This window comes from Tenrec ecaudatus, chromosome 6, assembly GCF_050624435.1.
Source record: "Tenrec ecaudatus isolate mTenEca1 chromosome 6, mTenEca1.hap1, whole genome shotgun sequence".
NCBI classification, from domain to species: Eukaryota; Metazoa; Chordata; class Mammalia; order Afrosoricida; family Tenrecidae; genus Tenrec; species Tenrec ecaudatus.
Window position 1 is genome coordinate 109,194,239 of NC_134535.1, and position 16,116 is coordinate 109,210,354.

The 16,116-nt window shown below is 37.4% G+C and overlaps 1 protein-coding gene across 11 annotated transcripts in view; it reads left to right on the forward strand.

The window, feature by feature from the left end:
• Positions 1-16,116, forward strand: part of C2CD5 (C2 calcium dependent domain containing 5) — a 99,740-nt gene that overhangs the window by 43,124 nt on the left and 40,500 nt on the right. For all 11 annotated transcript variants that reach the window (XM_075552002.1, XM_075552003.1, XM_075552004.1 and 8 more), the window contains 4 exons: positions 4,045-4,159; positions 8,136-8,231; positions 10,564-10,755; positions 15,293-15,479. In XM_075552002.1, coding sequence (XP_075408117.1) covers positions 4,045-4,159; positions 8,136-8,231; positions 10,564-10,755; positions 15,293-15,479 — 590 coding nt within the window. The remainder of the gene's footprint in view (positions 1-4,044; positions 4,160-8,135; positions 8,232-10,563; positions 10,756-15,292; positions 15,480-16,116) is intronic.

A 16,116-nucleotide genomic window follows, 5' to 3' on the forward strand; every position in this document is an offset into this window, starting at 1 on the left:
TATATTTAAAGAATGACATTTTGTAATTATGGAATAGATTCTATGTCTGACTTTTTTTACAACATGGATTATATCCTAGCTAGCATCCTAATATCCCAGGTTGCTACAGTCTTCATGTTTGCTCTGGATTAAGTATACCACTTCCCATTAATAAGGCTCTTCTTCCTTGCTCAGTACTAAATCCCTACTTCCTTTGAGATTATATACTCCCTTCAACCTGAATTCCGTAATATCTACTTCATTAGGGGAAACATATCTTCTTCTAAGATTGCTATCAATTGGAATATTACTTTCAGATATTTGATAATGTAGCTTTTTATGCTGTTCATTAACAAGACAAAATATCATTGAATTTTTAAAATCTTATGTGACCCAAACGAACACTTTATCTCTTCCTAATTATTTAAGTATTAGGGCAGTGGTTCTCAACCTTCCTAAATGCTGCGACCCTTTAATACAGTTCCTCATGTTGTGGTGACCCCCCAACCATAAAATTATTTTCGTTGCTACTTCATGACTGTAATTTTGCTACTGCTATGAATCAGGCAACCCCTGTGAAAGGGCCATTCGACCCCCCAAAGTGTCATGACCCACAAGTTGAGAATCACTGTATTAGGGTGAATAAATGTCCACTTCCTTTTTTGCTTTCATCCAGTTTAAAGGATTTTTTAAGGACGGAATTATTCTCTCTCAGACGTTTGAAATGAATTTAACAAGTCAGATGAAAAATATATTTTCATTGCAAGTGGCTGATTGCTTAAGGTCTCAAAATGATAGTATTTAATAAAGATACTATGTTGAGTTGTTCACTATTTTTGTTTTCTTAGCTATAAACTTTTACTGTCATTTTCAGAACCTTTGTCAGTTTCACCTGCTCTTTAGAAACATGATGATGATAAGATATTAAAAAGATGGCAAGATATCAAGTTACGACCATGCTTTAAGAAAGCACCAGTAGTAAGAATGAATTTTAACTATCAATTTATGCCTATAGTTAAAGGATATATGAAAAGATTTGTGATATTATCTATGAAGAGTTTTGACTCTGAAAACAAACATAAAGTTGTACAAAGTATAAATAAAAATTTTAACTTTTTAAAATATATTTTAAAATAATTACAACTGATTCCATAAATTATTGAAAAGAGCATGGTATGTAAAGTCAGTAGATTTTTTTCTTGGTATTTCTTAAAAATGCCATTATAAGGATTAAATGCTATGATATTTCTGACTTTTTGTTTGTAGCAAATTAGACTGAATTCTAACCCTGTTTTAATGTTATATGGCTGTTCTCTGGTGTTAGCATATAACATAGGCTTTGAGGACAAGTTTAACTTCACTTAAATATTATATAAATTGATAATTTTAATTAAACAACCCCCAAATTTAGTATCCATCAGTTTCTAATTTACAATTTTAGGTAATTATTAAGACAATGACTAGTTCCTGTTAGAAGTGTTCCCTACTGTATGCTTGCCTTGCTTTCACCTAGAATCTAGGGCCATTACTTTCTGTAACCATTTCAGTGAGCTGCCATAGTTTTCAGTCTGTACTGTCACCTGATCCAAGCATGCGCCAAAATATCCACTGGTATTGGCTCCTGTCTGCTGAATCTGCTTTGCAAACCCTTCCCTTCTCTGAGCTTTTGCTATAACCAAAAAATAAATTCAAGAAATTATTTGGAGTGTGGACATATGCCATTTGCTTTTCTAGCTCCCATGTTGTGTAACTCCTTAGTGTCTATGAAACTTGTAAATACGTTATTACATACAACAATGGCATCCCCATGTGCAAATGTGTGGCTCCTGTGTCAACATAAAGGCTGCTTGTGAACTTGTCAGAAGAATATGAATGCTACACTTGCGCTGCATTCAGTTGTGTTTTGTTTTTTATTTTTAATCAGTCACTTCTTTCATAGTGTTTGGTTTAATTAGCTGATTATTTTATGTGTTATTCCAAGGTAAGTTTGATGTAAATAAATTTTGTATTTTATGTGGTTACACGTATTTCATAGTAATTATACATTTCCATTTAGACACACTGGCCATTACTACATCATTAGATTTGCATTTAAAATAACTAGCTTCCTCCATTTCTCATTAACTTTTAAAGCAATCTTATAAATTACTGCCTATGAATTTCAGTATTAAACCAGAAAGCCTAAGCTACCATGTATTACTTGTGATACAGATGTAGGCAAATCCAGTATCAAAAAATCTGTTCTATGCAAGAATCCTCTGCTTTAGTAAGTAATATTTTAAACTTTCAGAATGGTTTAAGAAATCAATAGTAGCTTCTGCTAGAATGTTCGAGAAAACCAGGACTTCACACAATTTTCTTCCCAGGAAAAGAGTTTCTGAACTAGCTGTAGTTCTGCTGTTCATTTTGCTATCCTACTTTGAAAAATCAAAAATAATTTGATAGGCTTGACCAGCTATCTGAATAGTAAGCAGTAAACATTTTTTATTTAAGAAAGGAAGGTGTTTAAAGGACATTTAAATTGGTACACACATTTTCCTTAGAAGAAAAAAAGAGAATGGGTCTGAAAGTGTATCTCTGTTGCTAATGTGTGCACTTCAATTAGGAATAAAGAAATTCTCTAAAGCAATAATGTCTACACAGAAAGGACCACCTAGTTGTCTTGCACATTTAATTCATAATATTGATTGATAATGCCATACTGTAGTCTTTTCTATTTCTCTTCCTCTTATCTTTATTTTGTCTAAAACTTTGATCTTTCCCTCAGTTTCCTGGAATCTGCATCTTTGTTTTCTTCTGAAAGAAAGTTTTAGGGTAGCTCTGTCTTGGATCCCAAACCTTAATTCAAGGATTGACTGGCATCATTTGTAGTTCTGGCTTTTCTCTTCTCCTTTTTCCCTTTTGCTGATCCCCTCCCTGTGGAGGAAACCAAACCACATCATATTAATGTGAGCTATAACAAGCCTCGTAACCTTTCTTTACTTTGCTGTCTTCAGTATTTTAATAGTGAGTATAACTCTATTTGTTCTACTTATTTGGAAAAACATTTTGAAAATTGGATAGATACTGCAACTCAAATACAAAGTGTTTGGTTTGTTTGGTTTTTCTTTTCAAGTTTTAATAGTGCTTTTTATGTGGGAAATTACCAATAAGAGTTTAGGATTCTATTTAGAGTTGATGATGATGATGACGACAACGATTTTCATGCTCAGATTGCTCCCAAATGGAAATGGCCACAAATAGAAATAAGCCAGGATATGCTGATTATAGATGGTTTCTGTTTTTAACATCTCTGCATATAAAAAGTCACTATAATTTACAGCTGCTGTTCACTAATAGTTTGCAGCTAAATGCAAGTGATTAGGAAGTACATGCGACAGATGCTCCATTTATTATGTTTCATTGCAAGCAATTATTGGACTTCCCTATGGTAATAAAATACAATTCTGTGATTCTAAGCCATTTTCTTAATTCTAGTCATCCAGGGAGTTTATAATAATTTATCTAAAAGTTGCCCTTGCATATATGGATCAAATGTGTATTTTTTTTACGTTATCTTCTCCAAATTTGGATTGGCTACTCTTTTTCTTATAATTTTGCTTACATCTCATTTAGAGATTGACTAACGATGAATTTATTTCTTTTACCATTAACATACATTTGCCTTAGAGAGAACCCTGAATATACTGAGTTATATTAAAAATGACACTAGGAAATAAATAAATCTAGATTTAAATTAAATGTATGAATATGATACAACATTCTTGTTAGTCATTTAATGATTGGAATCTAGAAACTCAAACATTTTAAGTTGTACCTAATACAGTATCAGGCATCCCTTAAAGTAATAAAGCAAATAGAACTGGGTGTTTTATTTTCCTATAGTCATGTTTAAAATGTTAAGTTGTACGCTTTCTAGAAATAATATTTTAAAGAACAGAAGTTCAAAATGCTTTTACAGAAGTGTACTCTGTTACTACCTAGAGTATGTTCATTTGAAAGATAGTTTGTTCATGTAGACCATGTGCTACTGAGTAGTGAACTGAATTAATATTTACTTTTCAGATGAACCAGAAACTCGCGATGCGTGGTGGGCTGAAATCAGACAGGAGATAAAGTCGCATGCTAAGGCTCTGGGCTGCCCTGCCGTCGTGGGCTACAGTGAGTCAACCAGCATCTGGTACGTGATATTGAAATGGTTTCTTCGGTGCTGCGATGTATGGGGTGCGGTCCGAAAAGGAAACAGCGTTACGTAAAATAGGGAAATTTGGGTGGGGGGAGGGTGAACGGTTTTTTCACAGGGGTGGCCCAATTCATAACAGTAGAAAAATTAAAGTTATGAAGTAGCATCAAAAATAATTTTATGGTTGGGGGTCACCACACATGAGAGAAAGGGAGGCATAAGGGTTTTGGAGTATATCAGATCAAACTTCACGTGCAATTTTTGTTGCTTAATCACTGTGAAACCTTGAGCAAGTTACTCACTTCTGCAGCTGCAGTTTATACATTCAAATGGAGGTCATCGCACCTATCAAATAAGTTATTGAGGATTAAATGTGAATGTAATATTCACACATAGCAGGTATTAATTCTAGGCCAACTTGATTCAGGTCTTTATTGTACCTAATAAAATATCAGGTGTCCCTTAAAGTGATCAAGCAAATAGAACTGGCTGTTCCATTTTCCTGTATTCATGTTTAAAATGTTAAATTGCATGATTTCTAAAAGTAATACTTTAAAGATGAGAAGTTCAAAAATTTTTCACTGAACAATACTCTGTTGCCTCCATGATTTTGCTGGCTTCTTCTATTGGGTCTTTTCCGATCCCTGCTTGATTGTAAATATGTCTTTAAATTTTATTTGTGAACGCGTACTGCCACCAACAGTAACTTTCTTCTGCCAATAAAATAACCTTTCAAACTCTGCCCAGCCCAAAAGTTTCTTCATTGTTTCTTCCTACCTTCATTTGACAAACTTCTTCAAAATCCATTCCATTCCATTGTTCAGAGTTATCTGCCACCAATACATTGCTTTTTGCCTTAATTTTTTTTCTTTTTCTCTCCTTTCCTTAATTATATCTTCTCCAGTCATGAAGGAGGAGCCCTGGTAGCTTAGTGGGTTAAGTGTTGGGTGGCTGACTGCAAGGTCGGTGTTTCAAACACAGTCGTTCTGTAGAATATTAGTCTGATTGATAGTCTCAGAACCTCGAAGAAGCAGTTTGCTTCCGTTCTGCAGGTTGCCATGAGCTGGAGGGCCTTGGGCTTGGTTTGTCTAGTTTCCCAGTTGTGCACGATTGCTGCCTAACAGCCGCGTAGCCCTGTGCTTTCTTCTTCTCTAGTCCCTTCTTGCCACTTGATTTTCAACCCTATTTTGAACCTCATTATTGTTAGAAACTATTCCATCTTGAAGATTTTAAGCTATAAAATTTCCCTCAGGTAATAACATTTCCCCCTGTGTCGTCCCATTTTCTCATTTGTATGGTTGGTTTGTTCTTTACTCTTTTTTCCCCCCTTCCCAACAGTATTATTGGCACAATTTACATATACAATTGAATAGTTCAATCATTCAGTCAAAGCAAGGGAAATTGTACAATCACCACTACATCAATCTTAGAGCACCTCCCCCCCCCATAATGAAATCTCCTTTAAAATTAGTTGGGCAGTCACAGTCAGTTCTAGGGCTCCTTCTTCCCTCCCACCTGCATTGTTTACTCCTGAAATCCCCTTTCCCTCCCTTTGACCTACCCCACACTCCATCCGTTATTATGCATCCATTCCTCTTGTGCTTCATGGTTGGAAACCCAATAGAAAACAATAAAAACAAACTTGCACTAAGATGGTAAGGATAAAATCACATTGGTTTAAAGATAAAAATACAAATAGCTGTACAAGCCCCCAATAAAATGATTTTAAAAATACAAATAATGCGTGAGAGGGAAAAGACTCCCATCAACATTTAAAAAGTCAGAGAAGAAATGTCTATCATGGAACCTCTAAGCCAGCAGTTCTCAACCTGTAGGTCGAAACCCCTTTGGGTGGCGGGGAGGGAGGTGAACGGCTTTTTCACAGGGGTGGCCCAATTCATAACAGTAGAAAAATTACAGTTATGAAGTATTATTAAAGGGTCACAGCATTCGAAAGGTTGAGAACCACTGCATACTTGCATCCAATCTTTACCCTTGTCTTATTAACAAAGACTTCCCAGTTCATCACTTAGAAAGTTCTGCTTTTACTTGCTGTTTTACCATACTTGAATCCCACTTTTAATCCCTTCAAAAATTTTAATTGATAGCACTCTAGAACCTTTTGACCTTCCATCTTTCCTACCTTCTAGTTCCTGTTCCTATGATCATTATCATTGCAAGAGAGAAGTCATTACACTGTGTTAAAGTGCTACAGTGCCGAGCTATGCTCTCTTTCTTGGCAGATTGGGTATTAGACTATGTCCCTAGTGGTTCTGCTTTTCTTTCAGCTTTTAGCTTCGTTATCCTTATCCTGCCTTATTACCTAATACATAGTCACATGCCATTTGTTGACTAAGAGTAAAACACCTTCAGGGCCTAGAGATACAGTTTTAAAAGACAGGCCTTGTCATCACACACATTCCGTGGGATATTATGGCAATAATGAATTGCATGGAAAAAAAACCTCAGGACTGGAGGACAGGGGAGCATTGGAAGGAAGGAAGTGATGCTTCAACTGGGCCTTAGAAGATGAGTATGAATCACATGTGGCAGAAAAGAGGCATGGGGGTGGCATTCCCATCTCAAGGGATCACCCGTGTGAAGAACTAGAGGTGTGGATTAAGTCAAAGTGGAGGTAAGTTACAAAAGGAGAAAAGGACAGAAATGAGTCCATTTAATTGACAGAAAAGTTTGAGTTGATCTGACACAGCTCCTTAATTGGTTTCTCTGACCACATGTAGACAAACAACTTTGTATTTAAAACTCATCTTTACTCTTTTTCCTGTTCCAGACCTTATCCTCTTCGCTGACAGTGGATTGAACTCTTTCTCCTTCATTTGCGTTTCTGCCCCTTTCCCCCCTCAGTTTAAAGAGAATATTTATTAAGTCTTAAAGAGACCAAGGCACAGACACATCATCCAGACGAGGGAGGCCTTAACACGAGGTTACAATGGCATCCCCCAGTTGCTCTTTTAATTCTTTGGTTCAAAATGTGTTATCAACTCCATGTTACTCAGTGCGTTAGGGGTTGACTTTGCTGACGTCCCCCCTGCCCCCTTTGCTTTTCAACCAGACTCCCTCCGCTCCGAAGCTCCCGTGGCCATCTCTTTCCCGTCCTCCAGGCTCTGTTCACCTTATCCCTTGTTCTGGCACTTGGCCCCACTCCGTCGCTTCGGGCAACCTCCTCCAATAATTGTGTTGACTGCTTAACAGTTTATTTTCAAATAGGAATAAGTAATAGCTTTATTTTGTAGAATTGTTTTGAAAATGAATTTTTTAGCATATGTATAAATTGATGGTTTGTTTCTTGCATTTTGGATGGCATATGACTTATTTCCGATCTTCTATGCTATTAAAAAGAGCCTTGGGGGAAATGTTGGGCATGCATTGGACTGTTACCCACAAGACTGGCGGTTCAAACCCACAGCCACTCCACAAAATAAAGATGAGGCTGACTGTTCCAGGAAAGATATAGCCTCAGGAAACTTATATGTAGGCTTGCTCTCAGTTAGAATTGATTTGATGGCAGTGAGTTTTTGTAATTAGTTTTATGCTCTTAAATTTTAAACAAGCTATAACAATATAGAAACTTACAAAGTTGTGCTTTTAGAAAAGTGTCAGCAAGATTTAATGTGCCTTCAAAGAGCATTTTAATAAAATTTAATGAATTATTACTGAATTTAACAATGTAAGTTGTTACTACTTATAGTCTGCAACATTCTAACCTCTCCATCTTAACATATTTTAAAGGAAACTGTTGTTGTTATGCTTTATTTTATTTATAAGTTAAATATTAGGGAAGGCTTGCCGTTTTCACTTTAATGTAGCTATTTATGTGTTCTACCCTCGCTTTAGAGGTAACTGTTGATACTGTGTAGTATTTGGTGGAGTCTAACTTGGACCTACTTGGATACTGAGCATTTCCCGAAGTGTTGACTTGTTTGCATTTTGTTTTGTGTTTCCTCTTTCCTAGCGAAGAGGTCTGTATTTTGTCTGCATCCGGAACGGCAGCTGTGCTGAACCCTCGATTTCTACAGGATGGGACCGTGGAGGGCTGTTTGGAGCAGAGGTGGTGATGACAGCCTGCTTCCTTTTCCGCAGGGACAGAACGGGGAGAGGCCGGCTTCCTCTTCTCAGAGCCACGATAGTTCTTCTCTGTGTGGGTGGTTTACCAGTGGTGCAGTGTAGTTCTGGGGATCCAACTCTTCTCTAAGTTTTCACTATATTGTGGATGTTGTTTCAAGTACTTTAAGTGACGTGCCATGTAGGCCTACCAATTGGAGAAATGAGAGTATACAGTCTATTGGTTTTGTCACTATTTAGAGATAATTTTCTATACTTGATTTTTTTCCTTTCTTTTCGATAGTTTTCTCTCCCGAATAAAAAAAAGTTCATGATGCAGTTTTCAAAAAGAAATTTGCAAAAGAGAGCAATACATTGTATAAATTTATATATAACAACTTTATAGAAAGTGAAGGATAAGTTTGATATATGAGTGGAGCTTCATAGCAAAATTCTATGATCTTTTCTATTTTTCTGCGAACTTTTTGAAGCCTCCTCATATGTGGAAATGAAAGTGAGCGAAAGTATTAAGTAAAATGAGCCTTTTTTTTTAGTTTATTTAATTGTTAGCCTTTGTCAAAAATCTTTTCCATAAACAGACAAAACTGGTCAAATACATTAGCATCAAACCAAGGAGCCCTTGTGGCATAGTGGGTTACCTGTGGGCTGCTAATCTCAAGGCCGACAATTCGAAACTGCCAGCCCCTCCATGGGAGAAAAATGAGACTTTCTGCTCCATTAAAGACGTACGATCTCAGAAATCCACAGACGCACTACTGCTCTGTCAATACTAGGATCATTATGAGTCAGAAATGACTTAATGGCAGTGAGTTTTTTTGATGTTCGGATGTGTGCACCAACGTCTACTTGGATAATATAAATCTCAATAACCCCTCACATAATTAATCCAGCGTAAGCTTACATTTTTTTCTTGTCTGTTTTTCTACTAATAAGAGTACATTAAGGGCAAAAAGCAAAACTTAATTGATATCTTTTTAGGTAGATATTTTTATTTTTTGGAGAAGGCTTAAGAGTTAGATAGTTAAGGTCACACAACTCCAATTTAGATTTGCCCAACTTCTTGGCTATTTCTGTTTTATCAGAATACCATCTCAACAAGAAAATAAAATCTGTGAACAATAGAATGTGATTAGAGGTTTTTATAAGAATTCAGTCCAGTAAGTATGTAAAGAATCTACAGAAATCCTCTATTATCATACCTGGAGTATGAAGTTTCTTTTCCCTTTCTAATGTGTCGGTTTTCTAAGTTTCAGCTTCTTAGGTGTTGCTTTAAATTAGGGAGCTTGAGACCCCACATCTTCCCAGAACCCTTAAAAATGTGGCAGAGTGAAGCTCTGGGGTCTCTACCTTTATTCCTGTCCTTACTGAAGAAAAGAAGTCTAGTTGTTGAAACTCATAGTGAATGACCCAGTAGGACAGTAGAACTGCCCCTGTAGGTTTCTGAAACAGTAACTCTTTATGCGAGTAGAAAGCCTCATTTTTCTCTGGAGGAGTAGGTGGTGGGTTTAAACAGCTGATCTTTGGATAGCAGCCCAACTTCTAACTACTGCGCCACCAGAGTATCCATAGAGTTGCTGAGTCAAAATCAACTCAATGGCAATGAGTGACTCTTTTCTATGAGTTAATGAAACATCTTACTTATTCTGAAATGCATTCATAAATAGCATATTACTACAAGCCATTTATAATAAATGGAGAATTGCAGATGGTACGTTTATGGTTCATGTATTATAGAATGTTTATGGAACATCGGTGTTTTGATTTTCAGCACTGTTAAAACAGTCATTGGTAATTTGAAATATTGGGCTGATTTATTTCTGAGTCGAGTTTTTTTTCTTTTCTGACTTTTTTAACATCAACTTTTCCCTCAAATTGTTAATTTGTCTGGTTTTTAAAATATTTTTCATAGGTTTGGTATGTTTTTATGTGATTATATTTCTTTTAAATTTGTCCAACCAGTAGGAAATTACCATTAGTGTACACCCATTTATATGTTTTATGTACTCACCACTGTGTCTACAAATGTTTAGAGCTTTCATGTAGAAAAAAATATTTGTGGTAATAGTGGTCTTTACCTGGTGGTAAATCATCAAGCCAGTGAATTGGTTCAAATGATTTTCTGCCTGTCTAATCCTTTTCTCTCATAGAAAAGTAGATGGTTCTGATGTTATGATCACTTGTAATTTGTATCAATCATATTGGCTGTAGTAGAGTATCCTATAGTGTGACATGCATGCATATGGTATTCGCTTTTTGAAAGAAATCCCAAGACTTTTCAAGAATGCCTTTTTTCCCCTCCCTTTTTAATGCATCTATAGGCTAGAAGAAAATTTGCCTGCAGGCTGTGGATTTTGCCATATCCCATATGATGAACTAAATATGCCTTTTCCAGCACATCTAACATATTGCTGTAACTGCAGGAAACAAAAAGTTCCTGATGTTCTCTTTACAACTATAGATCTCCCCATGGATGCCACAGTTATTGGGAAAGGTTGTCTTATTCAAGCAAGGTAGGCTTATATCACAGAAAAAGTATGGGGTCTGAAGTCAGATTGACTTACTTTTAAGGATTTGTGTTAATAATGTGGCACTGTATGATACCAACCTTCCCTAAACGATTGCTGAAGACAAAATGGATGCATAAGAAAATGTGTTGAAGAAAGCTAATGGTGCCCGGCTATTAAAATTTATAGCAACTGGGGTCTTAAAGGCTTAAAGTTAAACAAGTGGCAATCTAGCAATGAAGCAACAAAACCCACATGGAAGTAGCACACCAGCCTGTGTGACTATGAGGTATCGAAGGGAATAGGTATCAGAAGTTCAAAAACAAGCAATCGAATTAATGTGAAGGAGTGTGGACAAAGTTGAGACCCAAAACCCACCTGTCAGGCAAGTGGACAGTTCCTCACAGAAGGCCCACACAGAAGAGATGATAAATCCAGGGTGCAGTATAGCATCGATGAACCATATAACCATCTTCTAGTTCTTTAATATTTACTCCTCTTACTATTACAATCTTAGTTTTACCTCATTCATCTTGTTAGACCTGCGTATGTTCATTTGTAATAATTATGATCCATTTGATGGATGAAAGCCCAGATAGATAAATCCTTCAGAAATAGCAACAGTTACGATTCCCTGAGGGTACAGGGAGAGGAAGGAATGGGGGAAGGAGGAGCTGAGAGCAAGGATGACTATAACCCTACTACTGTATAACCCCACTTGAGGGGAGTGGATAACATAATTGTAGGTGAATTGATATAATGGATGGGGTAAGATACAGCAAAAAATAATAGTAGTAGCACTTGTACAATTATGCTTGATCTAATGGATTTATGGAATGTTATTAAATCTGTAAGAGCTCCAAATAAAATGATTAATAATAAAAATTTTCACCCCCCTTATTTTAATTCTATAACTTTATCCTATAGCAAGTGCTTGATTTATTGACTTGTTACATAAAAAAAATTGAATATACTCCAGGTTCTCCTGTATAAGTTTTACAATTTGCTACAGTTTAATACATAACCAGTTGCAAACAAGGAACTATGCTTAATGCCATAGGTGACAATAACAGGTTGAATGTGGACCCTTGGCCACATTAACAGCTTGGAGAGAAACAAGAATCAAATAGCAGTGCTACAGGAATTTCTCATGTGAACTTCTCTTCAGCTATGAAACACCTATTTTGAACTTGTAATTATCTTTAGTGTTCTATGAAGGCATGCAATAAGTTATTCTTTGAAATATGCTGGGCAAGCTGATTATAAAAGAAACAGAAAGGACATCCATTGATTGTTCCCACGATTTTTTTGGTATATCCTCTCTGTATGTTGCTATCTTGCATGCATTTTTGTCTTGTCTTTTTATGCTACATCTGGCATTGCTCATTTACGAGGGGGTACCCAAAGAAACCTGGAATTTTTCTCCCAAAGCTGTGTATTTAAATTGTTTTCTACAACCTTATCATCTTCAAAGTACTCTTCGTTACCCTTAATAGATTTGTCAAATCTGCGATTCTGTTCTTGGAAACTCATATGTTTGGATGGCTAACAAACACCTCTCTTGTTTTTTTCTTAACCTCTTCTAAGTTGTCAAATCGCTGACCTCTCATGTCCCTCTTTAATCGCAAAAGTCGCTGGAAGCCAGGTTAGTTTAGTAAGGTGTGGGGCAAGAGAGGCATGCTGCCTTTTGCCAAAAACTGGTTCTCTAAGAGTATTGCGAAAGCAGGTGCATTGTCGTGCTGGCAAAACCAGTACCCCATCTGTCACAAATCAGTCTTTCTTGTCCCACACGGTTATGCTGTCATTTCAGAACCTCTAAGTAGAAAGTTTGATTAACAGTCTGACCTGGTGGGATGAATCCACATGCACTATCCCCCTCACATCAAAAATAACAAATGAGCATCATCTTGATCTTTGATTTCACTGGAGTTTTTTGGGGGTCGAGGTGGTGGTGGTGTCTTCCACTCGCTTGATTGATGATTGCTTTCGGGGTCTTAAGAATAGCACCATGTGTTGTCAACACCAGTTGCGAAAAAAAAAGCCTGGGTCACTTGGGAGCTGTTCTTTCAAAGCATGGTGTGTTTCCAGTTGATACTCTTTTTTCCGGGCCAGTCAGAACCTGAGGCACAAATTTCCCAGCGACCCTGCTCATTCCCAAATCTTTTGTTAAAATTCGCCAAACCAAGTACTGCAATAGTCCAGAAACCTACCCACCTCTTCAGTGGTCTGTCATTGGTCTTTGAGCACAAGTACACTAATTTGTCGACATTTTCATCCCTTTGAGAAGTTAGTGGATGTCAGAACAAGGTTTGTCATCAATCAACATTTGACCTTTTTTGAAAGAGAAAACCACCAGTGCACTTGAGTTTTTCCCATAGCCCTGTCCTTGTGAGCTGTGTTCAACATCCCAATAGTTTCTGCGACTTTTTTCTTGAGCAGGAAACAAAATTTCACAGCCACATGCTGTTCTCTTAAATCAGCCAGCACAAAAAACGTTAGAGTGAAATTGCTATTATGAAAAAAATTCACTGACCAAAGAAAACCTTCCCAGGTGACATCATTAGGTACACTACCTCAGAGTGAGCTGCTTGGTGCTTGTCTTGTGGGAAAATGCATGCTATGAAAGTTTTGCCTAGCAGAGCTTTTTCCACCTGGGTGGGGTGTAACCACCACCCCCCTACTAGTTTTTTCTGTTTTTGTTGCTGTTATTGTTCATGATGCTTGTTTCCTTTGATTTGGGGATCTTTGAGGAAATTTTAATAGGAATAGCTTGAAGCTCAGGATGCAGCATGTTCCTTAGATTTGTCTGAGTTTTGCCTGAGTGTCTGACGTCATATTAAGCCACGGTCAAGATTTGAGGTTCCCTGGAACTGCTGTTAATTTATGCCCCAGGTGGCAGTATTTGACAGAGCCGGTGCTGTTTGAGTGCACCTTCACTTTGATGACGTCGATTTTTGATGTCCCAGATGAATGTAAGGACTTTTGTGCCATCCTAGACCTTTTTTTAAATGTATGTCCCCATGTCGTGGTTATGCGTTGGTCTGCATGGTAGGAGGTTTGAATCCAGCAGCCTCTCTGAGGGAGAGAGACTCGGGTTTCTACTCCCATAAACAGTCTCAGTCTCGGAAACCGCCAGGGGTCGCTGTGCAGCAGGACTGGCTGGATGACAGCGAGTTTGGATTTTTGGTTTTAGATTTATAGGTAATTGTAAAACGAGAACAGAGTCCCATGTGCACTTGACCCAGCTTCCTTCAAGCGTGACATATCGTTATGGTAGAGTATCATAACTAGGAAATTAGCATTGTTACAGTACTGTTAACTAGCTATATTTACAGACCCTATTCATTACTATAAGTTTTTATGTTAGTCTCTTTCTCTCTCTGTGTGTCTCTTCGTGTGTGCATGTGCGCTTTTGTGTATTTCAATGAAATTGTATCCCAGGAGTTAGATTTGTATAATTACAACCATAGTCAAGATATAGAACTCTTTCATCATCACAGACTTCCTCATGCTGCTTCCTTATACTTTAATATTCTCCTTTTCCCCTCATCTCAGTCCTATCCTTCTTTTGGGAATGTCCAATTTGTGTCTTTTTTGGTTTTGTATTGTTTTGTAAGTTTGGTGTCTATGTGAGTGCTTCTCAGAGGGTGGTTGCTAGGTCGGCAGCATCGCCATCTTCTGGGAAAATGTGAAGTTCACATTCTCAGATCCCACCGCAGATCTACTGACTCACAAACTCCTAAAATACAAACTGTGTCATGTTAATATCTGAGATTGCCCATTGCTGGTCAAATAAAAGCAAACTCCTGGCTCTGACTAATCGCTTGTTAATAAGATCATCCCTGCTGAGCTTTGTACCCGCATCCGTACTACTCTCCTCCTTGTGTTCTGCACCATGGCTCTAAGCGTCTCCTTGTTTCTTCCAATAGTCTGCTCTAGCTTTTTGTGCTCTTACGCCGTCTCCCCCAGTACCATCATATCTGTTAAATCCTCAGGTCATGAGCCCCTCTCAGATTCTTTCCACGTCACCTGGGTTATTAGATTGAGATAACTGATCCTTGAATCATCTGAAATTGCTCTGTTTCTTGTTTACTTTCACTCCGGCACATTGACATGTAACCATGAGGGCAGGACTTTTGTTTTCTGTTCAAGATGAGTGCTTGCCACCTAAAACAGTGCTTGCTGCATAGAAATTGCTCAAGCAACTTCTCTAGATTGTAAATGAGCGCATGAACTTGTTTTTACACCCCTGTTATGTGCAGTTATGAGACATAAGATTTCATATTTAATGTTTGTTGTTTCTAATTAGTATTTACATATATTTCTTGTGGGTTTGAGGTTGTTCACTTTTGTTTGTTAAATTGTGACTTTTTTGTGCATGGTTACACAATGAGAGAAATGTCAAAAGATTATTATAATTGCAGTCCACTTAAAACAAGTAAATAGTTTAAAAACCACCATACTTTTAGAAAGTTTTACAAATTACACGTCTTAAGATGCTACCAAGGAAATTGTCCACTGATTAAATTATTTTTCTTAACAGATTATGTCGATTGAAAAAGAAAGCACAGGCCGAAGCAAATGCTACAGCCATCAGCAATCTGTTGCCATTCATGGAATATGAAGTGCATACTCAGCTAATGAATAAACTAAAGCTCAAAGGAATGAATGCCTTGTTTGGACTGAGAATTCAAATCTCAGTGGGTGAAAATATGTTGATGGGCTTAGCTGTAAGTTTACGTTAGTTTATTTTGTGCTTTCTGTAGTTGTACTAGATTCTGCGGTGTGTTTTTTTTTGGGGGGGGAGAATGGGGTTTCAAAGTTTTGTAAACAGTCTTATCTATAGAAACTGGCATCAAAGACCCTCATGGGTGATATTTTAAGAAAGGAAAAATCTGTTGGCAAGCTTTCAAAAAATTTCAGGGGTTCAATTGCATTTTAAAATTTATCATGTTTAGTGGTCCAGTACTGTCCATGTACTGATAAAATCAGATTTCTCCATCTCGGCAGTATTGTCACGTTGGGCCGAACAACTCTTTATTTCAGGGAGCTCTCCCGTTCATTGTATGATGTTTAGCAGCTCAGGTGCCTCTACCCTCCTTACATGCTAAGTGCCAGTAGAATCCCCTAGTGGGGCAACCGAAAATGTCACAAGGCATTGCCAGTCGTCCTTAAGAAGACAAAATCACCACTGTGCTCATAAAGTGATCTGTAGTTTTAATGAGACAGTAAGGCAAAATGTGAGACACTGCTTACTTTTGGACCAAGAATTAATGTAAATGTGTGACCAACAGGTGGTGCAGTAGAAGATAGGTGTTTCTCATAAGATGTGAGGCAGTGAATAGCTCTTGCTCCACGTCTGTTCAC